The 27590-nt window shown below is 39.8% G+C and overlaps 4 protein-coding genes across 4 annotated transcripts; 3 read left to right on the top strand and 1 right to left on the bottom strand.

Annotated features, from left to right (window-relative positions):
* The first annotated feature begins 2058 nt into the window (after positions 1–2058).
* Positions 2059–3299, top strand: LOC139193335 (triacylglycerol lipase 2-like). Its single transcript, XM_070816328.1, has 6 exons — positions 2059–2214; positions 2322–2435; positions 2544–2684; positions 2774–2884; positions 3005–3148; positions 3258–3299. The coding sequence occupies exons 1-6, from the start codon at positions 2059–2061 to the stop codon at positions 3297–3299; spliced, it is 708 nt and encodes a 235-aa protein (XP_070672429.1).
* Positions 3300–13742: 10443 nt separating this feature from the next.
* LOC103404967 (triacylglycerol lipase 2-like) lies at positions 13743–16532 on the top strand. Its single transcript, XM_008343927.4, has 9 exons — positions 13743–13941; positions 14061–14171; positions 14262–14402; positions 14560–14670; positions 14789–14932; positions 15040–15077; positions 15282–15358; positions 15453–15548; positions 16055–16532. The coding sequence occupies exons 1-9, from the start codon at positions 13780–13782 to the stop codon at positions 16372–16374; spliced, it is 1200 nt and encodes a 399-aa protein (XP_008342149.3). The 5' UTR covers positions 13743–13779; the 3' UTR covers positions 16375–16532.
* Positions 16533–18775: 2243 nt separating this feature from the next.
* LOC103404965 (protein disulfide isomerase-like 2-3) lies at positions 18776–21822 on the top strand. The gene is made up of 9 exons (XM_008343925.4): positions 18776–19021; positions 19465–19623; positions 19857–19970; positions 20233–20390; positions 20512–20611; positions 20696–20872; positions 20962–21107; positions 21209–21355; positions 21444–21822. The coding sequence occupies exons 1-9, from the start codon at positions 18893–18895 to the stop codon at positions 21616–21618; spliced, it is 1305 nt and encodes a 434-aa protein (XP_008342147.1). The 5' UTR covers positions 18776–18892; the 3' UTR covers positions 21619–21822.
* Positions 21823–22090: 268 nt separating this feature from the next.
* LOC103404964 (centromere/kinetochore protein zw10 homolog) lies at positions 22091–27201 on the bottom strand. The gene is made up of 14 exons (XM_008343924.4): positions 26471–27201; positions 26169–26306; positions 25820–25993; positions 25431–25592; positions 24985–25218; positions 24767–24904; positions 24431–24523; positions 23924–24019; positions 23486–23614; positions 23304–23381; positions 23010–23168; positions 22782–22929; positions 22595–22677; positions 22091–22471 (listed from the first exon to the last, which is right to left on the bottom strand). Exons 1-14 carry the CDS (start codon positions 27026–27028, stop codon positions 22391–22393), a joined length of 2271 nt encoding a protein of 756 aa, XP_008342146.3. The 5' UTR covers positions 27029–27201; the 3' UTR covers positions 22091–22390.
* Positions 27202–27590: the final 389 nt, after the last annotated feature.

A 27590-nucleotide genomic window follows, 5' to 3' on the forward strand; every position in this document is an offset into this window, starting at 1 on the left:
TTATCAAATTAAGGGTGATTAAACGGCAAGCCCTTAACTTGGTATTGGATTTGGCAAGTTAGCAAATTAGCAAATGGAATTGATTTGATTAGCCAATAGAATTAGATTTGATCAGCCAAATCATTTAGTCGCCCAGCCAGCTACCAAATCAAAGGTGATTGGTCAGCAAATAAATTGATTTGTAATTGGCTCAAGTTAAAAGGAGACTACTCAGCAAGTAAATGGAATTGGAACTGGATTTGATTAAAACGAAATGGTTGGTAATTGAACCCACCACATAAATAGGGTCTTAGTCAGCCAAATGCAATTGGCACAAATGAACTCGGTCCAAATTAATACCAAGTTCACTGATTTGGTTTAAATTAATACCAAATTAAATCCATATTAAGATTCAATCAAGACAAATCATGGAGACAAATTCTATAAAATCATAGCTCGAAAATAAATTGATTCATAGTGACGCATCGCCTAGCCAAGTTGAGCTTAATTCATAGTGACTTTGTAGTATGGTTTGAGGAGTCGCTTGATGTTATTCGAAGTGACATTGACCATGATATGCACTCTCTTTGAGTTTTCTAAATAAAAGATATTGCATTCTTTTCAAAAAATGCAAGGAATCATGAATAAGCCTATTAATATAATGTCTTCAAACATACTAACACTCAGACATCCACACATCCCTTGGACGCTCAAACACTCCACACACTCAAAAAGCTCTATGCATTTTTCGCCACATTCGTGAAGAACTATCAAGCACCACTACACATGTCAGTTCCTCCATCGCCACAAGCGGCGTTTGTGGATTCGAGATCAAGTCACTATGACTGTCGGATCAACCACTCTACACAAATATTTTGCATCCCTAGAGATTGAATAAGAGAATCAAATTTTGTATCAGAGATTGTAACCCTAATTTCTCATTTAATACAAACGATTACTTTGTATGCGTGTTCTTGTTTTATTTGTCGCAGGAATTTCGTGTTTACAATCGGACTTTTCCACTTTTGTGCATTTAGGACACAAATTAGCCTCCCAGACTTAATTTTTTTTTCTCTCAAATATGCGACCTTTCATCCAATATCATTACATCCATAATTCCATTGTGTTTGATTAGGCCCTTTAAGGGAAGTGATTTCTATATTTTTTTAAATGGGGATTAGTTGTGGAGCCGATTCTACATCGAATTTCAACGATTAGAACCGTTTATTTTGTAAGTCTCAATTCATAGATCATTCTTGCAAAAATTCAATTCAATCCGAAACCATTTACCTATTTAATTGTCACAATGAAATTTCATTGTTTATTAACAAAGTGTTCGTCAATTTCTTTGAACTCAATTAGATATCTTAAATGTTTCTGATTTGACTAATATTTTGCAAAGATAATCTAAGAGACGCAACTTTAAAAATATACGATTTGGATTGCTGAATTCGATGTGCGGTGAGCCCCACAACTAATCCTATTTTTTTTTTCCATTCCCTTAAAGGTCTCCATGTTTGATTACCTAACTTGCGCGATCCCACATTCTGCGGTAAATTTTGTCAATTTAAGCCCCGTATAATATCAGACGCTTTCTTATCCGTTTCCTGCCAATTGCAAATGTTGAAGGTCGTTTTCCCTGGAAAATTTGGTATATTGTAAGCCTATACGTAATAACTGGTACTGACTAAATATGTCGCAGAGTCCAGACCAATTCTCACGTTTTTGAAAACTGGTAAATATGTCAACACTGAAACTATACTATTTTTAGTTGCCAGAAATTTTGTGCCTATTGAAATGATGGTCATTTCTTGACTTGACATAGATCATTTTTTGTTTGGCATTTTCTAGCTGATTCATTATATATGTTATCATTCCAAATATTATAATAATACAGGTGAACAACATTATTGATATGTTATATATATACATGCTATAATATGAGTAGATTGATAACACCGTGTAACGGTGTTAAAGATACTGCTCGTTACGATTGATTGTTTGTTCGGATATGCATTTGTCTACTATAAATAACAAAAGGTGTAAAAATTATTGCACTCAGAGACACCTTAGCTTCAAATGGAAAATCCTTCAACCACTATACTTGTTGTGGCTTTACTTTGGGTTTCAGTAGTTGCAGCAACAAGAACTAAGCTGCAATTGATTGACGACGCTGATGGTGGCATTTGCAAATCAATGGTGGAGACACAAGGCTATACTTGCCAAGAACATAAAGTAAGCATAAGAAAGTGCATGCCTTATTTCTATCTTTTTAAGATTACGTTGACACAACAGAAATCAAAGTTTTTGTGTTTTGTTTTGGAAATTTTGATGAGTTCCAGGTAACAGCCAGAGACGGCTACATCCTCGGCTTGCACAGAATTCCGAAGGGACGGTCTGGTAATAAGACGCCAAACAAGGAGCTGCCTGTTTTGTTACAACATGGGCTTTTAATGGTTCTTACCTAATTAAGCAACATATTTTTATCATGCTTGTAGACATGTATACACATGTGCAAGACATAGATGAACTGATTAAATAACAATTGTCTGTGGAAACTGCAGGATGCGTCAGCATGGCTACTCAATCCGCAAGATCAAGCTTTGGCATTTATCTTGGCAGACAATGGTTTCGATGTTTGGCTTGCCAACACTCGCGGGACAAATTCTAGTCGCGGACATACATTACTTACTCCTAATAATCCTGTTCGTGTTGCCTCATAATTGATCACATCATATCATGTACGGATCATAATCTTAACTGCAACGTATCTGTTATCTTCTGTAATGTGCAGGCTTACCGGGACTGGTCATGGGATGAATTGGCTGCTTATGATCTTCCTGCTTTATTCGAGTATGTGAACAATCAAACAGGACAGAAATTACACTATGTTGGTCACTCCTTGGTAAATATTCACCTAATTTGGTCATATTTCAAGTTGGATAATACTTAATTAGACCCTACAGATACACCTCTTTGTCCACTTAGTTGTGACTAACATATTTTAACCGTATAAATTTCCTAGGGAACTTTGACTGCCCTTGCTGCCTTCTCTCAAGAAAATCTGTTAAACTTGCTAAGATCAGCTGCTTTGCTTGGCCCGGTTGCTTACATGGGTCAGATGTCATCGCTGTTTCTAAGGATTCTTATGAACATATTTTTAGCAGAAGTAACACAAATCAGCGCCTACTCTTTTGCTTTAAAAAATATGGGTTTAGAATTCACTCCTGCAAAAATAGAATTAACTGACTAAAATGTTGTCTTGTTTTATTTTACAGAAACTCAAATTGTTGGGTTTGCCTGAATTTCCAAATGGATGAGATAGCAACTTAAGCAGTTTTGCTTCAGTAGTATTAAAGACACATGCATGCAGACAATAGCATAAACTTGATTAGATATTTTGTTTAACATATGACACATTTGTGAAAAATGACATCTATAGCAGTTTGTTCTTCTCAAAATCTCAACAGTGAGACACAACAACTTGTGAAGTTTATCTGCAAAACACCAGGCGTTGACTGCTCCGACTTTTTGGCAACTATTACAGGTTGAGAGGCCAAAAAAACGTTCACACTTTTATGCAGGGCTTTAATTTCACGACAAGTGGGATTCACAATCTCAGTAGTAACAATGTTAGGGTTCCTCATTCACACTTTTAACATGAATTTTTTTTTTTGCAACCCATATATAGGCCCAAATTGCTGCCTCAGTTCTGCAAGCAAAGCTACTTTGTTTAAGAATTTTCCCCAGTCCACGGCGAAAAAGAACATGATACATCTGTCTCAGAGTGAGTCCCATTCATTTCCAGCTTTATCAGTAATGGCGAGTTATATAAGTAGTAATATTTGTATTTAAGTACCTAGAATTATCGTCTTCACTTACCTTATCTGTCTCATAGGTAGATGTGGCATCTTCTCTGGAAGTACTCTTCCTCCATCCAGAGGTGGTATCTTTAACGGTGGAGATGCACAAGGTAATGTATCAATTTCACTTGAAGCTTACTTGTAGTTTCAGGCTTGGTCAAGCGCGATACAAACCATGTAATAAGAGTCCCCCAAGTCACCGAGCTAGGAGATCTGCCGAAAGAGGTGACAGACAAGGTAAACAATCAGTCCCAGATCAGAAGTTTGATTTCGAGTTCCGGCTGATTGTTCTTATTCTCCATATCTTGTAGGCAGCATGAAGGATAAAGAGAAGAAAAAGGAGAAGAAATGATATGAGATACTTTTACTTTTGAAGAAGTAACTTTCCACAGGTTTATTTTTGAACTGGACTGGAGGGTTTTCTGGTTTCCTTCAGTGTATAAGGCCGACTCAAGAATTTGATAGTCAAAACAAGTCCATCAAATCTAGAGTACGTTCGACCCTGATGATATGGGATACTTTTGCTGTTTACAAAGTAGTGGATGTATCGGCACGTGTTCTGTTACGCTTGTCTCCACATGCTTCCTTGTATCCTTCTCACTTGCCCTATCTGTTCTTCAGGCAGATGTGATATCTTCTCTGGAAGCATAAGATGTTGAAGATGAGTACTCGAGAGCAATGCCAGGTAAGTAATCAGGCAAGGGGTTTCAGGCAGTCAGTTCCTGACAGGAAACTTGATTCCAAATGCTGACTGATTGCTCTCTTTCTCCTTGTCTTGCAGGTAAGAACAAAGGAAAAAGAAAAGACAGGGAAAAAGCATGATATGAGATACTCTTGCTTTTGACCCTGATGATATGAGATAATCTTCCTCTAGTGTGACTGGTTTGCATATGTATTATTGGGGGGAAGAAAGCTGAGTATTTTGAGAAGCTTCGTTGTGAGTGTCCACTATATGTCTGATTTGTGAAGAACTGATCAAAGGGGAGAAAGACATTTGAGTGAACAAGATGAAGATTTTAGAGATAACTTCTAATAATGTGTAAATAAAATTAATAACTAATGTGGGAAAATGCGTGCAAAACAAAATTTGGCGCAAAAGAATCCATATACAAAATTAATCATTTGTGCCTTGATGAGTCAATTTGGGCAATTCTGAGCATGATAGGATGACACTAGATATTGCCGTTAATTATGTTTAATCATTCATCAGTATATTGGCCTAAATTGAAGGCCTATTTGACAATAATTGGTGTCCATGAATTTGTCTACTCCAGTAAAAATTGCAATATCTTTGAAATTTTGAAATTGAGGCACATAGTGAATTGGCTTAAATTCAACCACTCTACTTCTATGAGCAACTAGAATTAAAGCTGCACTCGATCACCAAAAATGGATGTTGGCCTTCGCAAAGGAATGGTGGAGACAAAAAAGGCTTTACTGGCCATTAGAACAAGAATGTTGCAACCCTTAAATGTTAATTTGGAGATAAGAAACTAATTAATGACATGTTTACTTACCTTGAACGTGTATTGAAAGTATTCACATTCATAACTTTTCTTGCCTTTATTAACACATACGCAATAAAAAAAGGAATGTGGGTCCAACATCAAAAATTGTAATTATAAAAGTTAGGAATTGAATTTTTGAATGAAAGGAATCAAAGTTATTAGGCTAGTAGTTGATGATCCAGTTCTCGTTTCAAATAAGTAACCATACCATGAAAAGTTACGACATTTTTTTATTACAAACGACCTTCTTTAAGAAGAGAGAAGAACATGTGATCACCTACAAGAGTGGGTCGTCAAAAACACAAATAGATTTTCTTCTAATGAGGAAAGGGGATCGTATAACTTGTAAGGATTGCAAAGTTATACCAGGAGAGAGCGTGGCTAATCAACATCGCTTGTTGGTGATGGATGTACATATCAAAAGAGTAAGACAAAAAAACAAGACTTGGAAGTGCCCAAGAACTAGATGGTGGAATCTAAAAGAAGAAAAACAAGCCATTTTCAAAGAGAAGGTAATCACCCAATGTGTGTGGGATAGAGAGGGGGAAGCTAGCCAAATGTGGGATTCCATGGCTAGTTGTATCCGAAAAGTAGCAAAAGAGGTATTAGGAGAGTCCAAGGGCTTTGCCCCACACCAAAAGGAATCTTGGTGGTGGAATGAGGAGGTACAAACAAAGGTGAAGGCTAAGAAGGAATGTTGTAAAGCCTTATACAAGGAGAGGACCGATGAAAATGGTGAAAGGTATAGAAAAGCGAAGCAAGAGGCGAAGAAAGCTGTCAGAGAAGCTAAGTTAGCGGCTTACGACGATATGTATAAACGACTAGATACCAAAGAAGGAGAGTTGGATATCTATAAACTAGCTAGAGCAAGGGAAAAGAAGACAAGGGACCTAAACCAAGTGAGGTGCATCAAGGATGAGGATGGAAAGGTTCTTGCTACAGAGAACGCGGTTAAAGACAGATGGAGAGGTTATTTTCATAATCTTTTCAATGAAGGACATGAAATGAGTGCTTCTTTAGGGGAGTTGAGTAACTCAGAAGAGTGTAGAAACTACTCCTTTTATCGTCGAATCCGGAAGGAAGAAGTGGTTGTAGCTTTGAAGAAGATGAAGCATAGAAAAGCAATAGGCCCAGACGATATACCAATCGAAGTGTGGAAAGTTTTGGGAGAGACAGGTATAACATGGCTCACTGACCTTTTCAATAGGATTTTGAAAACGAAGAAGATGCCAAATGAGTGGCGAACGAGCACTTTGGTGCCTATATACAAGAATAAGGGCGACGTACAAAATTGCATGAACTATAGGGGTATTAAGCTAATGAGTCATACAATGAAGCTCTGGGAGAGAGTCATTGAGCATAGATTGAGGCAAGAGACACGGGTTTCGGACAACCAATTCGGGTTCATGCCAGGGCGCTCAACCATGGAGGCAATCTATCTCTTACGAAGATTGATGGAAAGATATAGAGATGGGAAAAAGGATTTACACATGGTCTTTATAGATTTGGAAAAAGCGTATGATAGGGTCCCAAGAGACATTCTTTGGAGGATTTTAGAGAAGAAAGGAGTACGAGTAGCATATATCCAAGCTATAAAGGATATGTACGAAGGAGCAAAGACTGCCGTAAGAACTCATGAAGGACAAACCGAAAGCTTTCCCATAACTGTAGGATTACATCAAGGCTCATCCTTAAGTCCTTACCTTTTTGCGTTGGTAATGGATGAGTTAACAAGACATATTCAAGATGATATTCCTTGGTGTATGCTTTTCGCAGACGATATAGTGTTGATAGATGAAACTCAGGAAGGGGTAAATGCAAAGCTTAACCTTTGGAGAGAAGTGTTGGAATCTAAAGGTCTTCGCCTAAGCCGATCAAAGACAGAATATATGGAGTGCAAGTTCAGTGCAAATGGAGGCCAAAACGAGTTAGGGGTGAGGATCGGAGATCAAGAAATACCAAAGAGCGACCGTTTTCGTTACCTAGGATCTATCTTGCAAAAGAACGGAGAATTAGATGGAGATCTCAACCATAGAATACAAGCTGGATGGATGAAGTGGAAGAGTGCATCCGGCGTGTTGTGTGACCGCCGTATGCCACTGAAGCTCAAGGGAAAATTTTATAGGACGGCAATAAGGCCGGCGATGCTGTATGGCACAGAATGTTGGGCGGTGAAACATCAACACGTACACAAAATGGGTGTAGCGGAGATGAGGATGCTTCGTTGGATGTGTGGGCACACGAGAAAGGATAAGATTAGGAATGAGGATATCCGGGGTAAAGTAGGAGTAACCGAAATTGAAGGAAAGATGAGAGAAAATCGGTTACGGTGGTTTGGACATGTGCAAAGAAGGCCTACTGACGCTCCGATTAGAAGATGCGACTATGGGACAGAGGTTCAGGGCCGAAGGGGTAGAGGAAGACCTAGGAAAACTTTGGAAGAGACTCTAAGAAAAGACTTAGAGTACTTGGATCTAACGAAGGACATGACACAGGATCGAGCACAATGGCGTTCTAAGATTCATATAGCCGATCCCACTCAGTGACTTGGATTTTCCAAGTCTCCAACCAAGAAGTTTTCCTCACTCGGGAAATTAAGGGAACACTACCCCAACCTACATGCTCCACTCAGAAAGCTTCAACATACAAGCTTCAACAAAAGCAAATTCAAAGAACTTAGCGAAGAAGGCTTTGGTGTATTTAACACAATACGTTGAAATGAAGGAAAGCTTATTTATTGATATCCCCGATAAGCTACAAATATGTACATATACATGAGTCAAAATAAACACACAAGAGGGAGCCTTCACAAAGGTTGCTTAGGAGAAGTCTCAGCAGTCGGTAGAGCCCCAGAAAGAGAAGGCACCGGAGGGGGATCATTTGGAGCCTCAGTACTGGACAAAACCCTAGAAGGAGGAGGCATCAGAGGTTGATCATTTGGAGCTTCATTACGCGGTACAGCCCCAGAAGACGAAGGCAATAAATGCCTTTGGAACAAACCCACAAATCTCTGATGATCAAGTAAAACCTGACCATCAGTTTCCTTCATCTGGTCAAGCTTCCTCTTCATGTTTGTAGCATAGTCATGTGCGAGCCGGTGCAACTGTTTATTCTCATGCTTGAGCCCTCTAATCTCCTGTTTGAGACTCATCACTTCAGCCGCCAATGATTCAACTTGGCGGGTTCGAGCAAATAGGCGTTGGGCCATATTAGACACAGAACCTGCACACTGAACACTGAGAGCCAGCGAATCCTTAACAGCTAACTCATCAGACCGTTTGGAAAGTAGTCTGTTATCTTTGGGAGTGAGGAGGTTCCTGGCCACCACCGCAGCGGTCATATCATTCTTCATCACGGAATCCCCAACGGTAAGAGGACCAGTTGGGGAGACAAAGGATGGGCGCCATATGTTGTCTGGAGAAGGCGGGGCTGCCTCTTCAACAAGGTTCAAGTCAAAACGACGGTCGGAGGGGCCAGACATTTTCAAAGGTGTTGAAGAGAGAAGAGGTCGGACAAATCAAGATCTTAGAAGTGCAAGAATGAAGCTTCTACTGGTGGAGATTCAAGTGTGCTTTGGAACTTAATGCCAGCCTCTATAAAAATCTGCACTCGACGGAGCTTCAGAAATCAAAGAGGCGCCTGCTCAGAAATCGAAGAGGCGTTTGCTTTCTCAAAAGTTGGGCTGCTTAGAGATCACGAGGGTTGATTTCAGAAATCGAAGAGCCGTTTGCTTTCTCAAAAGTTGGGCTGCTCAAAGACCACGAAGGCCGATCTCAGAAATCGAAGAGGCGCTCGCTTTCTCAAAAGCTGGGCTCCCTAGAGACCACGAGGGCCGATCTCAGAAATCGAAGAGGCACCTACTTTTCCAGCCTTGTCAGCACCTGTCACACGCACACTCAGCTTTGCGGAAATTATGGGCATTCTGTCAAAGACTTCTGGGGAAGTAGAAAACACATGAATCTTACTGTTCAATCACCCACTTCCCACACGCAACAATAAGCTCATGGGTACCACAGATAACTTTGCCAAAGTTCTCTGCCAAAGTTGAGCACGTGAAGCTTGCAGCTCCCACTACATCGCTCTGACCAAGAAGGGTAAAAGAATAGCAAAGAAACAGCACTAACAAAGTTTAGACCCATAAATTTTGAAGGTCTAGCTACCATATTATTACCCACAAGGGTAAAGGAACAGTACCACTGCTGGATAATTGGAAAGTCCATGTATGTCAACCTCTGTGCTTCGTGGCAAGGTAGACTAGCAAACATGCCCAACCTTTACTCACATTCGAGAAAACACTTCCAATAAGATTGCTTGCTCCAAAATCGAAGAGGCACCGTCCTCCGAATCTAAAGAGCCAGACTCCCAACATGACTACTTTCTTAAAAATCGAAGAGAGGGTAAAGGAACAGTACCATTGCTGGATAATTGGAAAGTCCCTGTGTGTCAACCTCTGTGCTTCGTGGCAAGGTAGACTAGCAAACATGCCCAACCTTTACTCACATTCGAGAAAACACTCCCAACAAGATTGCTTGCTCCAAAATCGAAGAGGCACCGCCCTCCGAATCTCGAGAGCCACTCTCCCAACATGATTACTTTCTCAAAAATCGAAGAGGCACTGCTCCCCGAATCTCGAGAGCCAGACCCCCAGCATGATTGCTTTCTCAAAAATCGGTGAGGCACCATTCTCCGAATCAATCGAAGAGGCGCTCGCTTTCTCAAAAGCTGGGCTGCTCAGAGACCACGAGGGCCGATCTCAGAAATCGAAGAGGCACCTACTTTTCTAGCCTTGTCAGCACCTGTCACACGCACACTCAGCTTTGCAGAAATTATGGGCATTCTGTCGAAGACTTCTGGTGAAGTAGAAAGCACATGAATCTTACTGTTCAATCACCCACTTCCCACACGCAACAATAACTCATGGGTACCACAGATCACTTTGCCAAAGTTCTCTGCCAAAGTTGAGCACGTGAAGCTTGCAGCTCCCACTACATCGCTCTGACCAAGAAAGGTAAAAGAATAGCAAAGAAACAGCACTAACAAAGTTTAGACACATAAATTTTGAAGGTCTAGCTACCATATTATTACCCACAAGGGTAAAGGAACAGTACCACTGCTGGATAATTGGAAAGTCCCTGTGTGTCAACCTCTGTGCTTCGTGGCAAGGTAGACTAGCAAACATGCCCAACCTTTACTCACATTCGAGAAAACAGTCCCAACAAGATTGCTTGCTCCAAAATCGAAGAGGCACCGTCCTCCGAATCTCGAGAGCCAGACTCCCAACATGACTACTTTCTCAAAATCGAAGAGAGGGTAAAGGAACAGTACCATTGCTGGATAATTGGAAAGTCCCTGTGTGTCAACCTTTGTGCTTCGTGGCAAGGTAGACTAGCAAACATGTCCAACCTTTACTCACATTCGAGACAACACTCCCAACAAGATTGCTTGCTCCAAAATCGAAGAGGCACCGTCTTCCGAATCTCGAGAGCCAGACTCCCAACATGATTACTTCCTCAAAAATCGAAGAGACACTGCTCTCCGAATCTCGAGAGTCAGACCCCCAGCATAATTGCTTTCTCAAAAATCGAAGAGGGCATCGTTCTCCGAATCTCGAGAGCCAGATACCACAGACCACTTTTTCAAAGTGCTCTGACAGAGTTAAAACATGTGAAACTGGCAGCTCCCACTACCGTGCTATGACCAAGCAGGGTAAAGGAATAGCATTACTACTTGTTGTTAGGGAGACGCCTATATATGTCGACCTCCATCCCCAACGGACAGGCAGACCTGCAAAAATGCTCAACCCTTCATCATATCTGAGAGGGCACTCCCAACAAAGCCTTTCGAAATATTCAGCTTTCTTTCCCCCCGATAATACCTCTGCAAACAAGCTATACTAGAGCAAGAATATCTCATATCATCAGGGTTAAAAGCAAGAGTATCCCATATCATGCTTTTTCCCTGTTTTTTCTTTTGGCCTTGTTTTTACCTGCAAGACAAGGAGAAAGAGAGCAATCAGTCAGCACTTGGAATCAAGCTTCCAGCCAGGAACTGACTGCCTGGAACCCCTTACCTGATTACTTACCTGGCATTGCTCTCGAGTACTCATCTTCATCATCTTATGTTTCCAGGGAAGATTCCGCATCTGCTTGAGGAACAGATAGGGCAAGTGCGAAGGATACAAGGAAGCATGTGGAGACAAGCGTAACAGCACACGTGCCGATACATCCATTACTCTGTCAAAAGCAAAAGTATCCCATATCAGCAGGGTGGAACGTACTCTAGATTTGATGGACTTGTTTTGACCCTCAAATTCTTCAGTCGGCCTTATACTCTGGAGGAAACCAGAAAACCCTCCAGCTCAGTTCAAGAATAAGCCTGTGGAAAGTTACTTCTTCAAAAGCAAAAGTATCTCATATCATCTCTTCTCATTTTTCTTCTCTTTATCCTTCATGCTGCTGCAAGATGGGGAGAAGGTGAACAATCAGTCGGAGCTCTGATTGCTTACCTTGTCTGTCAACGCTTTCAGCAGACCCCCTAGCTCGGCGACTTGGGGGACTCCTACTACATGGTTTGTATCGCGCTTGACCAAGCCTGAAACTACAAGTAAGCTTCAAGTGAAATTGATACATTACCTTGTGCATCTCCACCAGTTAAAGATACCACCCCTGGATGGAGGAAGAGTACTTCCAGAGAAGATGCCACATCTACCTATGAGACAGATAAGGCAAGTCAAGACGACACCACACTCCGATACTTAGAAGTTTCGTGATTACGAGATCATTCTCCCACAATATTTCCTAATGTCATTTGTACTAAATCATTCACTCGTACTCACTAAAGGAGAGCTTGAACCTATGTACTTGTGTAAACCCTTCACAATTAATGAGAACTCTTCTATTCCGTGGACGCAGCCAATCTGGGTGAACCACGTACATCTTGTGTTTGCTTTCCTATCTCTATCCATTTATATACTTATCCACACTAATGACCGGAGCAATCTAGCGAAGATCACAAAAAGCGACCGTTTTCGTTACCTAGGATCTATCTTGCAAGAGAACGGAGAATTAGATGGAGATCTCAACCATAGAATACGAGCTGGATGGAAAGAGTGCATCCGGCGTGTTGTGTGACCGTCGTAGGCCACTGAAGCTCAAGGGAAAATTTTATAGGACGGCAATAAGGCCAGCGATGTTGTATGGCAGAGAATGTTGGGTGGTGAAGCATCAACACGTACACAAAATGGGTGTAGCGGAGATGAGGATGCTTCGTGGGATGTGTGGGCACACGAGAAAGGATAAGATTGAGAATGAGGATATCCGAGGTAAAGTAGGAGTAGCCGAAATTGTAGGAAAGATGAGAGAAAATCGGCTCTGGTGATTTGGACATGTGCAAAGAAGGCCGACTGACGCTCCGGTTCGAAGATGTGACTACGGGACAGAGGTTCAGGGCCGAAGGGGTAGAGGAAGACCTAGGAAAACTTTGGAAGAGACTCTAAGAAAAGACTTAGAGTACTTGGATCTAACGGAGGGCATGACACAAAACCGAGCGCAATGGCGTTCTAGGATTCATATAGCCGACCCCACTTAGTGGGAAAAGGCTTTGTTGTTGTTGTTGTTGTTGTTGTTGATATTATTATTTTAAACTACAATAAGGAGAGAAGGAAGATTTGAACTTAAGACGCAGTGCGTTGAAGAGGAAAAACCATATCCACAAAGACAATTCATCACTTGCAAATTACTACACTTTGAATACAACGATATGTTTACCACTAAAGGGGTGGGGAATTGGGCTTGGCCGTATAATGAGTCAACCACAATAATTTGATTACGAATTCGCCATCTACGGAAGTTGAATATAAGACCTTCCAATTATAAGTGGAGATAAATATTATTAGACCGTAATACTAAGGGACTACTTGGGATATTTAAGTGAAGAATTTGAGTCTGACAAGGGTTAAAGGGTCTGGTTAATTAGTTAATGTGTCACATTATCATTTAACTGATAAAGCTAAATTTAAAGTCTTTACAATAAAGTTGCTTCATCATAAAATCTAAATCATTAAGACACAGAATCGGTTGCTAATCCACCACCAACTAAATGGCAAACTTTGGCTATGCAATTGATTGAGCTAGATCCAGCCATAAATATTTTGTTATTATTGTGCATATATATTTGAGAGGTCGCACTTGGTGCGATGGCAAGTGCCTTCGCCCATGAGCGGTAGGTCTCGGGTTCGAGACTTGGGAGCAGCCTCTCCATAAATGGGGCTAAGGCTAGCCGACATTCACCTCTCCCAGACCCTGCGTAAAGCGGGAGCCTTGTGCACTGGGTACGACCTTTTATTGTGCATATATATTTGCCTATAAAATAAGAAAACAAAAGCACTGAAAATTTGAAACCGTTGCACCCAGAAACCACTGCGCTCAAAAATGGCTAACCCTTCAACCACTCTAATATTTATGGCTCTACTTTGTATTTCAGCAGCAGCAGCAGCAGCGACAAAAAATAAGCTGTACTCAATCGAAAATTCGAATGTTGGCCTTTGCAAATCATTAGTGGAGACACAAGGCTACATTTGCCAAGAACATAAAGTAAGTTATCAGAATGTGCCTTCCTTGATTCGATATTTTCGGATCACATAACCAATATGTGACATCATAGATAAATTCTGTTATCTTTTGCCATAGATCAGCTTTTCGATGAGTTTCAGGTAACAACAGAAGATGGCTACATCCTTGGCCTGCAGAGGATTCCAAATGGACGATCCGGTAATACGACAGCCGACAAGCTGCCTATTCTGTTACAACATGGATTGTTACTGGTTTGCATCTAATCACCATATTTTTGAAATATATGTACAAATATTGTGCCTGACATAAAAATAAATTGACAAACATTTTTGTGGCAACAGGATGCTTCATCATGGCTATTCAACCCGCCGGAAGAATCTTTGCCATTTATCTTGGCTGATCATGGTTTTGATGTCTGGCTTTCCAATGCTCGTGGGACGAGATCTAGTCGTGGACACACATCACTTAGTCCTAATGATCCGGTTCGCTTTGCTTTTTGGAAATGTTGATCCACATCATACCAGCTTAATTTGCATCTTAATCATGTACTAATAATATCCAACCATGAATTTAGGCTTACTAACGCTAAACCCTAATGTTTTACCCGCTAACACTATCGTTTGTTAAAAAATGAATTAGGCTTACTGGGACTGGTCATGGGATGAAATGGTTGTTTATGATCTTCCTACTTCAGTCCAGTACGTCCGTGATCAAACAGGACAGAAATTACACTACGTCGGACATTCCATGGTAAACATTTAAATAACGTTTTTTCGTCTTTACTCCCGGGAATTTTCATGTTTTAGAAATTTAATTGTTGTACATTTAAAGGGAACTGACTGAGACTTGAAGCTGTTGAATTATATAGGGAACTTTGGCTGTCCTCGCTGCCTTCTCGGAGAAAAAGCTGTTTAACTTGCTAAGATCAGCTGCTTTGCTTAGCCCGGTTGCTTATCTGGGTCAAATACCCTCACTGATTTTAAGAACTGCTGCCGAAACATTTTTAGCAGAAGTAACACAACTTAATGAACCTTTTTGTTATTATATATGGATTCTTAAAAATCCATTGTTATAAATATATAATTTATGACAAAAATGCTCTCCTTTTTTTATTTACAGGAAGTGAAATTGTTGGGATTCCCGGAAGTTCCAAACGAGTGAGATGGCATTTTACACAATTTTTGTTTCCGTAACATAGGCAGTCTATTTTTGTTAAAGAAAATTGGAGTTTTTAAGTGTGTTTTAAAGTTGACAAGAATGCTTTTTTACATAGTTTGAAATATTAATCCATCTGATTATCAGTCACTCAATGGGAAATTACATCACTGACAATTTTTCTGTTCGTACCAAAAATCCTACAGGCAGATTATAAAACTAGTGCAATCGATCTGCAGATCACAGGGAATTGACTGCTCCAACTTACTGGAAGCTGTCGGAGGTAGTAATACAAAGCTTGCTCATGCATTCACACTTTTAAACTTGAAATTTTGATTTGCTCAGCAGAGATTGAATTGTTTATTTGCAATCTGCAGGCCCAAATTGTTGCCTCAGTCATTCAAGTATAGATGCTCTCTTTAAGAACCTTCTCCAGCCCACTTCAACAAAGAACCTTATACATTTTGCTCAGAGTAAGTCTCTTTGATTTCCAGGTTCAATCATGTGGTAACAATCTAAAGCACAATCCAAACTTTAGTAATAAAACATCGGAACTTCTCCGTGCAGGACACTGGATGTATGGAGAAAACCTACTTCTACTCAATTTTATTTTCAATCCCATTAATCGACGATGTTGATTATTAGGGTATAAAATGGCTTTTTAGAGCTTTGATTCTAGATTTTAAGTAGCCTAATGCTTGACATAAACCAAGAATCTAAGCAATTAACCAATCCAAAACTAGAAGTTAAGGTCTAAGCTCTAGTTTATGATTGTATACCCTAGCTAAAACAAAACCAACCATGTCAATAAATGGGATCAAAGATGATGAAAAAATTTTGAGTAGAAAATGATATTTTCTCAATGCGTAATTTCCTGCACATGAAAAAGACTGAACTTAAATTTGTATTGAAACTTTTAGATGAAATGCTTATATATGATGTTTCAATTCTTTACTTCTTATTTATGGATTTTGAAAAGTGATCAGGAAAGGAACCATAGAAATGTACGATTACAGTCACGCATACATGAACATGGAACACTACAGGAAGCCTACTCCTCCCGTGTACAACATGGCAAACATTCCGAAGGACATTCCTCTTTTCCTCAGCTATGGAGGGAGAGATTCAATTTCTGACGTGAATGATGTGGGAGTTTTGCTTGACGACCTCGAAGATCATGATAAGGACAAGCTTGTGGTACTGTACAGAGAGGATTATGCTCATTTGGATTTTATCATGAGTGTGAATGCCAATCAACTTGTGTATAATCCTCTAGAGGCCTTCATCAGGCTTCATTAATTAAGAGTAAAGACTACAGCTACTTTTGCAAATATGTTGAAGACATTTCTTTTGTCTGACAATTATCAAAATTCATAAGTTATTTATAAAGAAATCGTAAATAGGGTTTCGGATTTGAATTCCGTAGGTAATTTAAGGAAGGTATTGCTTGTATAGAAGTTATGCATCTACATATATGAGCTTTCCTATATTTCAAGCCTAGTATGCAGCTGTTTCTACCTTGGAGAAATTTTTCCGCTAGACTCTGAAGCTATAGCATTTTAGTGGTTAGGTTGAACTTGCTTTTCAAATGCTACTATGTGTAAGCCTTGGACAAACACAAATTAATTGCAAAACAAAAAACAAACACAAACTTTGGCGTAGCCTAGTTGGCTAGAGCAATGTAGCATTTTTTTGCAGCCAAATGTGAATCCCCGGCCACATCTCTGTAGTTTATATTAAATTACAATCTTGCTCGAATAAAAAAGAAATTACAAAAGTGAATCACTGGTTATTTGCATATGCGGAGGGAGAATGCAGTGTGATGAAAAATGCAAGTAGGGTTTCACCTTCTATATCAATGGTTGACACCTCTCTCTCTCTCATCAAATATAGATGTTTGATCTAAGAGAAAAATGATTCCAGGCTGCAGGATGAGTTGCTGTGAACGGATCACCATCATTGTTTATTATTCTACAACCCTTCACCCTTTTCGAAGGCAAGAAGAGCTCCTCACAGTGAACAGCACAGGGCGGTGGTGAACCTCCACTGCTAACTTGGCGATCAAGGTTCCCATGAACTGACGAGGACCTCACCATTTTCTTCAGCTTGGTAACTAAATTGACAAGCTTCTCCATCCTCGACCTCTTAATCTTTCATTAATCTCAAATCCTCTTGAAGAAGCTTATATGTAGAATTGGCGGAGTTGAAAGGAGTTGATCAAAGTGTGGTGGCATCACACGGATTTCGTGCAAGCTTGTACAAGATGAGCGTGGCATTTGTAAGTTACTTGCGTTTTCTTTCTGTTATAGGCTTAGAGCTCACATGCCTTGTCATTTTGTTGCAGCTTTAGCTTTGAGGAGGATATGTTACGTTCACTTTGTTAGAGAGTAAGGATTTGTTGGCTTCTTATATGGCATGAAAATTCTGGATCTGTTATACTTATGCACGTCAAGGAGTCATATTTACAATACTTACATGTATTTAATGCCGCTGCCATCTTGATAGTCATATGATGATTGAATTAAATACATATATTAGCATGAATTATATATATCTATCAAATGATAATTATATTAAATAGTAAATACATATAAGTGTTGTAACCAATTCTGAAAAGTCTTAATACAAAATCAGGGTTGAAAAACAAAGAAAAAAGAGACGTTAAATGAGAAAGGAAGGCCAAAAAATTATTGCTTGTGTCACTTTTTTTTAAAGGAAAATTAATGAAAAAGGCTAAAAAACTTTCAGTTTTAACGATAAGGACAAAATAAAGGATAAAGTGAATAGTACCATGATTGACTTTTTAGTGTAAAAATATGGTTTTTCGTTAAAGTGAACAGTACCAAAAAATTTTCATTAAAGTTCCATTTTTTTAACCTCTTCATTTCGCTTGTGGGTGCAAAACCTAGTAAAATATTGAATTTAAATGGTAAATGGTAAATGGCTAAGTCATTAGCACTTCGATTTAGTAAGATATGAGTAAGTCAAATAAAAAACCCGTTGGATATCAATTATGATTGATCCATTACGTGGCTTATTCAAATTCTAACCCAGTGTCACAATTACTATGCTAACTGTTGATGCACAAAACCGAATGTCTTGGAACAACGTAAATCCGACTGTGAATCTGCATGAAATGTAAATAACACAAGATGTATCGTGGTTCACCCCAAGGTTTGGGCTACGTCCACACTGATTATGTATTTATTTGAGGGAATAGAGAGGGAGAGGGTGAGAGCTTCTGAGAGCTTCTGAGGGTGAGAGAGGGGATCTCAGGCCTAGGAATTGGCCTCTCCCTAATTGTGAGGATGAGAAGTCCTTTTATAGAATAAGGACTCCTCACTTATTACATATTTGCCCCTTCCCTTATTGCATAATTACATTTGAGTCCCCCGAGTATTTATACGAGATCTAAATACGGAGGCCCTAAATATGGTATAAACACTAACCATAAATAAATGCCATTTGAAGAGGAACATTTTTCTTCATAGTCATAGCCCTAGGCCATAAACTCATAGCATTTAATTAATTTTTATGCGAATTGAAATCTGATAATACATTTTTATTCCCTTATTGGTCCAATCTCTTGTGAACAAATAATAAAGAGCAAAATACACCAATAAAATTTCGTAAGAAACCAGGGCCAGCTGACGTGTAAATCTCTGATTGGCCCTCACACGTAGCTCACCCAGCCCAAAAACCAGAAGAAAATTCACTGGGGGTTTCGTCTTCACTGATTAGCACAACAAACCTCAGAGAGAGAGAGAGAGAGAGAGAGAGAGAGGGAGAGAGTGAGAGTGTGTAAGAGAGAGAGAGAATGAGAGAGAATCAATTTCGAGCAGTCCCAATCATCTTCTTGTTTTTCTTCGTCTTCAGTGTCTGTGATGCACTATACGGACCATCATCGCCAGTTCTTCAGCTAACTCCTTCCAACTTCAAGTCCAAGGTAAATGTTGAAACTTTACCAGTAATTGCGCGTACCCTTTTCAGATTCGTCAGTTTTTTTGCATTAATCTTTTGGAATTTGTCACCGTTTGGATTGAAAAGCACTTGGGCGTTGATTGGGTTTTTCAATTAAGAAGCGATTGTTTTGCTGTTGAAAGCAAAGTGCTTTCTTGTATTGCTTTTAGAGTTTTACTGCTTACGGAGATCATTAGTTTTTGGATCTGGTTTATTGCTTCTTGGGGATATTTGTTTCGGAAAAAGTAAGTTAATTTTGCACTTTGTGGAAATTGTTTGATAAATTTGCCGAGTTTAATGTACTTGTTTTTCGTTTCCCAGCATAGAAATGTGATCAGTGAGTTCTGATCCTTATTGGGCTAATTATGATTTCTAGTAAGACAATTTGACTGGTATTTTCTTGAACTGAATCCTGTGGAATGGTGGCAGGTTCTGGACTCAAACAGAGTTGTTCTGGTTGAATTCTTTGCACCGTGGTGCGGACATTGTCAGGCTCTTACACCGATATGGGAGAAAGCGGCTACTGTCTTAAAGGGTGTGGTTGCCGTGGCAGCTCTTGATGCTGATGCACACAAGTCCCTCGCTCAGGTTTCCCATGGTTACCCTTGCAATTACTAATTTTGACTTCTAAGTTTGAAGTAGCAATTGTAGATTAACATCCCTCTGCCTGAAAATATGTGGTCAACCATATTATTGTTTTATAAAACTTCCCCACTGTATGATAGTTTTGCCATATTTGGACAAGGAATATGAGTATTTCAGGTTGTTTACTAATATATTAATTTTGTGTGGGGGTGTTGGTGTGTTTGATTGCTCTATAGGAATATGGGATTAGAGGATTTCCAACAATAAAGGTGTTTGTACCCGGAAAGCCTCCAGTTGACTATCAGGGAGCAAGGGATGTGAAACCCATTGCAGAATTTGCACTCCAACAGGTTCGCCGTAATCTCTTCTTCAAATTCTATTTGTTTTGTTAGTTCGTTTCTTTTCTTGTATATTGGTTAAAGTAGAGTTTGGTAACATTCGTGGATTAAGGTAGTCTTATATTGTTTCTGCTCCACTATGTCTTACCTTGCTCTATTACTTAGTCATGGGATACGTAGATGGTGATAATCATATCTCACTCGGTCATATAATGCTCTTGCATAAAACGGATTCATGTATCAGTAATGTGACCATTCCATTGGCCCTGTACAGATAAAGGCGCTGTTGAAAGACCGCTTAAGTGGAAAAACAACAGGAGGATCAAGCGAAAAATCTGAACCTAGTGCTTCGGTAGAATTAAATTCCCAGAATTTTAATGAACTGGTGCTTAAAAGTAAAGATCTCTGGATTGTGGAGTTCTTTGCACCTTGGTACGTGCTTTTCTTTATGACTATCTTATAAGCTAATTTTAAAATAGTGATCTGTTTGTCTATTATATGAATATGAGATTGTAGAAGATTATGGACTTGTTCCAAATTTCCTTGTTTCAAGGTGTGGGCACTGCAAAAAATTGGCACCTGAGTGGAAGAAGGCCGCTAAAAACTTGCAGGGGAAGGTGAAGTTGGGACACGTTGACTGTGATGCAGAGAAGGTAACTTTGCCTTCCTGACTATGTACTGGATCTACGTGTTTTTATGTCTTGTACTATATGGTTCTAACTTGGTGGCATTACCAGTCTCTGATGAGCAAGTTCAACGTTCAAGGATTTCCGACCATATTGGTATTTGGAGCTGACAAAGACAGCCCACTCCCCTATGAGGGTGCAAGGAGTGCTTCAGCCATTGAATCATTTGCTCTCGAACAATTGGAAACAAACGTTGCACCTCCTGAAGTGACCGAGCTAACTGGCCCAGTAAGTGTTTACTTCCCTCCAATACTTAAGCTGTGTGAGATTGTAAGTAACCTAGGGGACTAAAGCATTGCCGCAATCTTCTCTTGTAGGATGTCATGGAAGAGAAATGTGGTTCAGCTGCCATCTGTTTTGTGGCTTTCCTACCTGATATTTTGGATTCCAAGGCAGAAGGGAGGAACAAGTACATTCAGCAGTTATTATCCGTTGCGGAGAAGTTTAAAAGAAGTCCATACAGGCAAGTTTTTGGAATTATGCGCATATCACCGCCAATGAAACCTTGCGCGTTTGAGAGGTGAATATATAGTTACTGACCATGAATGTACATGTATGTTGCAGCTTTGTGTGGGCAGCAGCTGGTAAGCAGCCAGACCTCGAGAACCGAGTGGGTGTCGGTGGTTATGGATATCCAGCATTGGTGGCCTTAAACGCAAAAAAGGGAGCTTACGCACCACTTAAGAGTGCATTCGAGGTTGATCAGATCACGTAAGTTTTCTATCTCCACCTTATCTCGAACCACTCTTGATCCTTGTGATAATAAAACAAATTAGAACAACTCAATTTTGTTTCACAGAGAATTTGTGAAGGAAGCCGGGCGCGGAGGAAAGGGAAACTTGCCCCTGGAGGGCACCCCGAACATTGTGAAGATCGAACCCTGGGATGGTAAAGACGGAGAGATAATTGAAGAGGACGAGTTCTCCCTTGACGAACTAATGGGAGAAGATACCACTAACAAGGAAGAGTTGTGAGAAATTTAAAGTATCATACTACAGCAGGAGAATTATATCAGGCTAAGATTGATTTTGGGTGCTGGTCATCCCAGTGTTTCTGTGTTTAAACGATGTTTTCAACAACGCACAAGAGCTTTCTTGTGAGCGAGGCTCTCTTTTGTTCTCTTGTTTGTTACCATTACTGTGCGTCATTTCATAGCAATGCAGTGTTTAGGTACAATACTCTTGTTGGTTTCCAGATTGACAAATCACTGGTTTTTGATTGGTGTCCAAGCCATGGATGCCCAATTCATCCGGCGCAGGTGGCATTTTAAAACGAGAAAATATTCAGTAGGGCAGCGTGACCAGAGCCTGGTCACTCTCAAAGAGGATGGGTTCGTCGTGCCGTGCCGCATACAATGCGGCCCGTTCCTCTGTGAGAGTGCATGAAATGGTTCTCTCTCAAAACATCACGACTAATCAATATTCAGAAATTATGAAGGGCAATATATGGGGAGAGACTCCACTCTTGCATATCATTGAAAATTTGAAATCCAAAATTTTGCAGCTTGTAATTATCCATTGGATTCCAAATCCAGAAGGGAAGAAAAAAAGGGTCAAAATGCATCACATTTTAACTATGTGGTACCTAATCCCTCGTATCGGATCCACAGAGACGCGAATACATGCCTTAGCGTATACGTGTACACTCCTTTTCCCGTCTTCTCTGACCAAAAAAGCAAAGTACATCCCCTTCTACCCAATTCAGAATTTCTTTCGTTGAAGTTCTGGGAAAAATAAGATGCGCTGTTTACCATTCGCCCTTGATCCTCGCTAAGCATTCTTTTCTCAAAGGTGAATCTGCAAATATGGCCTTGATAAAATCCTCTACCTGAAAAATTGGAGGAGCTTGTAAGAACATTGAGACATGAACAGCACATAAAGCTGAACAGAATATATGTGGTCAAGTGAAATCATGCCTCATACTAAGTTACTAACAGAAATGAAATCATACCTCTGACAACGTAAAACCACAATTGCGCAATTCTCCACTTTCCCAAGCCGTTGTGATAGATTTTAAGGGCATATCTAATAATTCTGAAGAATTTGAAACACAATGAGAATTAGGTCACTGTTTGCAAGACATCTACTAGTTCTGTACTGAATCACACTGAACTTTCAGCATCAGACGAAATACATGCCTGCCAATTTACGAATTTTATATAACGAAGGTATGTCATCGTCAAGGGTGCAAGTGATGCCCTCTTGGGACTTCTCTACTTGGAGAGCAGCCAGGGACTCCAGCAAAGAAATTAGGCTCTCCAGCATCAAATGAATCAGACTTTGAAGCTAGGAACATAAATACATCGTTTTAGTTAGACACCAAGCATCAGAAGTACAAAAACTGGATATATGACCAAAGATTATACCTGTAATGTTTCTTCTGCTGCCATATCATCTAAAAGGAGTATGTCTTTTATGACCCTAGAAAAAACCGATTCAAGAATCATACACATGCTTCTCTTGTAAGTTGAAGGCAACAGGATCGGCTCCCATATCAAACGTACTTTGTCCACAATCAAAACAACCTGAACAAGATATGTTTAGCCTTACAGACATACCTCGCAAGAAAAACTAAGGTACTAAAAATAGCTTAACAAATATATCAAATATAATATGATTCATGAAACAAAAGTTCCTCGTTAAAATTCACAGCAGGCCACCTGATCTATACTCCAACTTGCAGATTGAAATTGCTGCCTTTCATGGGTATTCTGAAATCCATCAGCACCATCTAGAGCCTGGTAAAAGACAATTTATTGAAGTTAAATAAGAAACTACAATTCTCTAAACTACATAACTTTCTAGCTCTTATATGAATTGAAACATTTCAGCACAATTATACCTCTCTCAAACTACGAATAACATGTTGAATTTGTCTCTGAAGTACTTCCTCTGCCATAAGATGGAATCTTGGAGCCATATCAACAAACATAGCATGTTCTTTGATGGAACTTGGAAAGTCTGAGCGATACTGGGACAAAAGAGTACAACCGTATGAATTCCACTACTTATTATAACTTCACAAGCAGTATGGATTTAATGAATTCCACTATTAACAGAATAGCAAATCATCATTCTGTTGGGATCGAAGTTAGGTATCATATAAATAGTGAACTGTCATTATTTGGTGCAATATTCGGACATACATTTTTTTTATTGGATAGTGGTACACGATACAAGAGTCATTATAGGTGCAAGCATGCATGTGATCTTGGTGATGGTGGGGAATAGAATCAACAAAATAGATAACATGAGCCGATTATGACTGTTCATCGCCTACCTCAAAAGCAAGCCCCAGTATCTCCTGAGATAGATAAAGGCAATCATTGTGCATAAGAACAGCAACCTGGTTGATTACATCAAGATGCCTTTCTAGCTTCACAAGTCAAGAGAGAAGATTACTTATACTCCATGCAAAAATCACCAATATTGATGAAAAACTGAGGTGAAAATAGGCCAGAAAGTAAACTTGATAGAGATTTGCCAGAGCTGAGATATGATGTTAAGTTAATACATGGAGAAAAATACTGCAACTAAAATATTAAAATGATTTTTGTGGTTCATAAAAAAAGGACATAAAAACATCATCAGAGACCTCTTTTGTATCTTTCATGAATAAACCTTAGAAAGGAACAGAGAGAAGGACGCCGGGGTCTCAAAAAAATTAGTACAATAGACAACATCATGGGACAGACGTAACATCACACCTGCACTTTTGAGATTGTCTTAACAAAGGTGTAAAAACAGTCAGTATCTAAAATTTATAGTACTGGTTTCCTGTTCTAACCTTGACAGGAACCACGACTTCATAGAGAAGTAGAGCATCCCTAGCAGCCTGATAGAACTCCAAAGCAACTCTGGGGGATGACACGCAAACATCCTACACATTCCAATCACAGTTGTAGCCATAAAATATAACAAATGGTAATTTATACGAAGAATCGAGAGGCAAGAAAACTGAAACTCGAGGAAAAATGCATTAATCATGAAAATGAAATCTCAAATGCAAGCACTAATTAGTGCCTTGAGGCTAGCAGGTTGCTCGTCAACTTAAGGTTTCTTTTCTATTTTACTACATCATTAAGGGGAAAAATCAAACATTTATGAGTTTTAACCCAGATACCTTAAGTGTCTGGTGCACTAGATTCATTAGTTCAATCGCTGCTTTGGACACCACACACTTCCCAGACAGGAATAGCAAGTTAACAAGCTCTGGAGATTTGGCAGCATCCAGATCATTCTTGTTATTCCTTGGATACTCCTGTGGGAAAAATATATTGTTCAAAGGCTGGAAATATCAAAATAGCTACAAATGCATTCAAGACAGTTATAGAAGCTTACTTGAGGAGCAGAAAAATCACATTGTAGAAGTAGATTTCTGGCTTTTGCCAAGATCTCTGACTTCTTCCTGGATGCAAAGTGAACCTCGACATTTTCAGCAAAATTGCTCAACTGGTTATCTCTGTTATCAGATGCTGAAATAAACTTCATTTCCCTTAAAGCAGTCTCAAATTCGGAAGTACAACTAATGATCTTAAGAAAGTCAGCAAGTTTTGAAGCATCTTCAGGAACAACCTGAAACAAAAAACATGTCTCCATTACATAGACGTACAAAATGATAAATGGCATGATGCAAGTAGCAATTTTAATGCAGCTAATGAAGAAGTAACTTTGAGTATTCACCGAAAATCCTATACTTGTTTGCTAACATATATTTATAACAGAATTCAAAAAAAAAAAAACAAATAGAAAAGAATGGATGGGTGCGAAGAGATAAAAGGAATAACCTTAGAGAGAAATTTAGAAATAATTAACTCTGAAATCCTTGGCCATGTCAATCTCCCAAAGCATCGAATCCAAGACTCATCTTGAAGGCAGATGTAGTTGCTAATAAACTTGATAACCTGAATAATCCCTGAGTAGATAGTCTCACCATCCATTTTTTCAATCTGAAAATCCAAAGGAAAATGCCAATGCAACACTTATTGGAATCCAATGAGTACAAATTTGTGGAATACCCCTTATTGAATTGATAACTAAAGGAGTCACTCCCGCGAATCAATAATATATGATAATTTAAAGTGAACCCAATTTTTTTCTCAAACATGTATAAGACAAACCGTTGAACAATAAGACTGTGAAAAATATTTAGACAAGATTGACACGTAAAAACTACCTTAGGATCATTTGATGGTACAATGTTCAGTATCGCCTCAGTCAGAACTTGTGAGTCTCGATTTACTTCAGCTACAAAGGACACAGGAACTCCAAAATTTAGAGCCGAGGAGATGACATGCTTGATCATCAAGTCGCCAACTTTACCAAGACCATAATCCAAAATGCCGACTACCTAGAAATCCCCATAACAAAACCAGATAACTGAATTCTTTACAAACCCCATTGCTCTCATTATTTTAAGCAAAAATTATTTGAATTGCAAATTTCATGTAGTTTTGAGCAATGCATCTACTTGTACTGATTTCAAAGGCAAGGGGAAGGAACAAAAGATATTAACTTCAACTTACATTCAAAGCTTCCAAAACTGTGCGGAGCTCAAACCCATCGTTTCCGTCAACGCTAAGTACATACTTGACACAGATTCTATTCGATTCCCGCTCAAACCGCACCGCATTTCTGATGAACATCACAAGCACTTCTTGAATCTACAAACCCAAACTGAATTCCTCTAAAAAATACAATCACAAACTCAAATAAAAATCACCAATTAAACAACCACAATAGCATTTTTTTGATGAACTAGCTATTTAAATTTCTCTCATTTCCGTTCATTTTTCTCGGCAACCAAACAGAAAGTAAGCTTCTTTACCTCCTCAAAGCACTCTGACCACTCCTTCCTCAGCAATCTGTACACCACAGGCTCTCCCTCATCAACCCGATCATCATCCGAAACCCTAAGAGCATTCTTCAGCTCCCTCAGCTCCTGGGCGGCGAACCTCAGCCGTCCATTCCTCAACCCCTCACTGGCGCCCTTCAACCTTTCACTTATTTCCAGAATTGCCCTCACCAACTCCAACAACGCCTTCTTCTCCCTCGCCTCTTTCGTCGTGGCGCTCATCTGCTTCATAATCTGCCCAATCTCCGCCTCAATGGGGCGGTTGGAAATTGAACTCAGAAGCCGGACGACGTCGTCGGAAATTTGGTTGGAGCGCGAAACGGCGTCGTTGCAGACGGAGAAAAGGTTGGCGAAATCCTGGTGGTGAGAGAGGAGGTAAGATTGGATTTTGGACTGGATTTGGAGCGAGTGGGAGTCGAGGCGTTGGATGAGGAGGCGGAGATCCGGCGCAGACAGAGGGGTCGTGGGGTCGCTGAGGTCCTGCGCCGACAGGAGCTCTCGGACGTTGATTGAGTCGAACAGGGCGTCCATTTCCGGCGGATCGGACGGCTGGGACTGCCGGTTGGGGAGACTCGGTCGGAGGAGTGTATTTTGTATCGGAGTGGTGGATGAAGAACGAAGAGATGGGACTGGCGGAGGTTTTAGGCGGAGTGTGATAACGTGCGCCGGGAGCGTTGGTGTTGGGTTTTGGGGCGGGCTGTTATTACTCGCGGGGAATTATTTTTGTTCTTATATGGGCCTACTATGGAATAATGGGCTGACTTTGAGTTTCAAATTTAAAGATTCAAATATAGCCGAAGCCCAAAACCCAACTTTTCTTTAATCGATCCTACGTACACTGTGTGACGATTGTTCTTTTTCCTTTTTATTCAACAAACGATATTATTCATAGGGCGGGGGATTAGGTACAATTATCCCGGGAGTGGGCACAATGAGTTAATAATAATGCAGTTCAAATTCATTTTTCACGAGAATTAAACCAAAAACTCCTCACTTATAAATAAAGAGAAATACTACTGAACTATAATATTAAGTAGCATATACAATTAAATGTTGGATGTCAACAATAACCGACTAATCCTCCAAGGAGAAT

This window comes from Malus domestica, chromosome 17 (genome assembly GCF_042453785.1).
Source record: "Malus domestica chromosome 17, GDT2T_hap1".
Taxonomy (NCBI): Eukaryota; Viridiplantae; Streptophyta; class Magnoliopsida; order Rosales; family Rosaceae; genus Malus; species Malus domestica.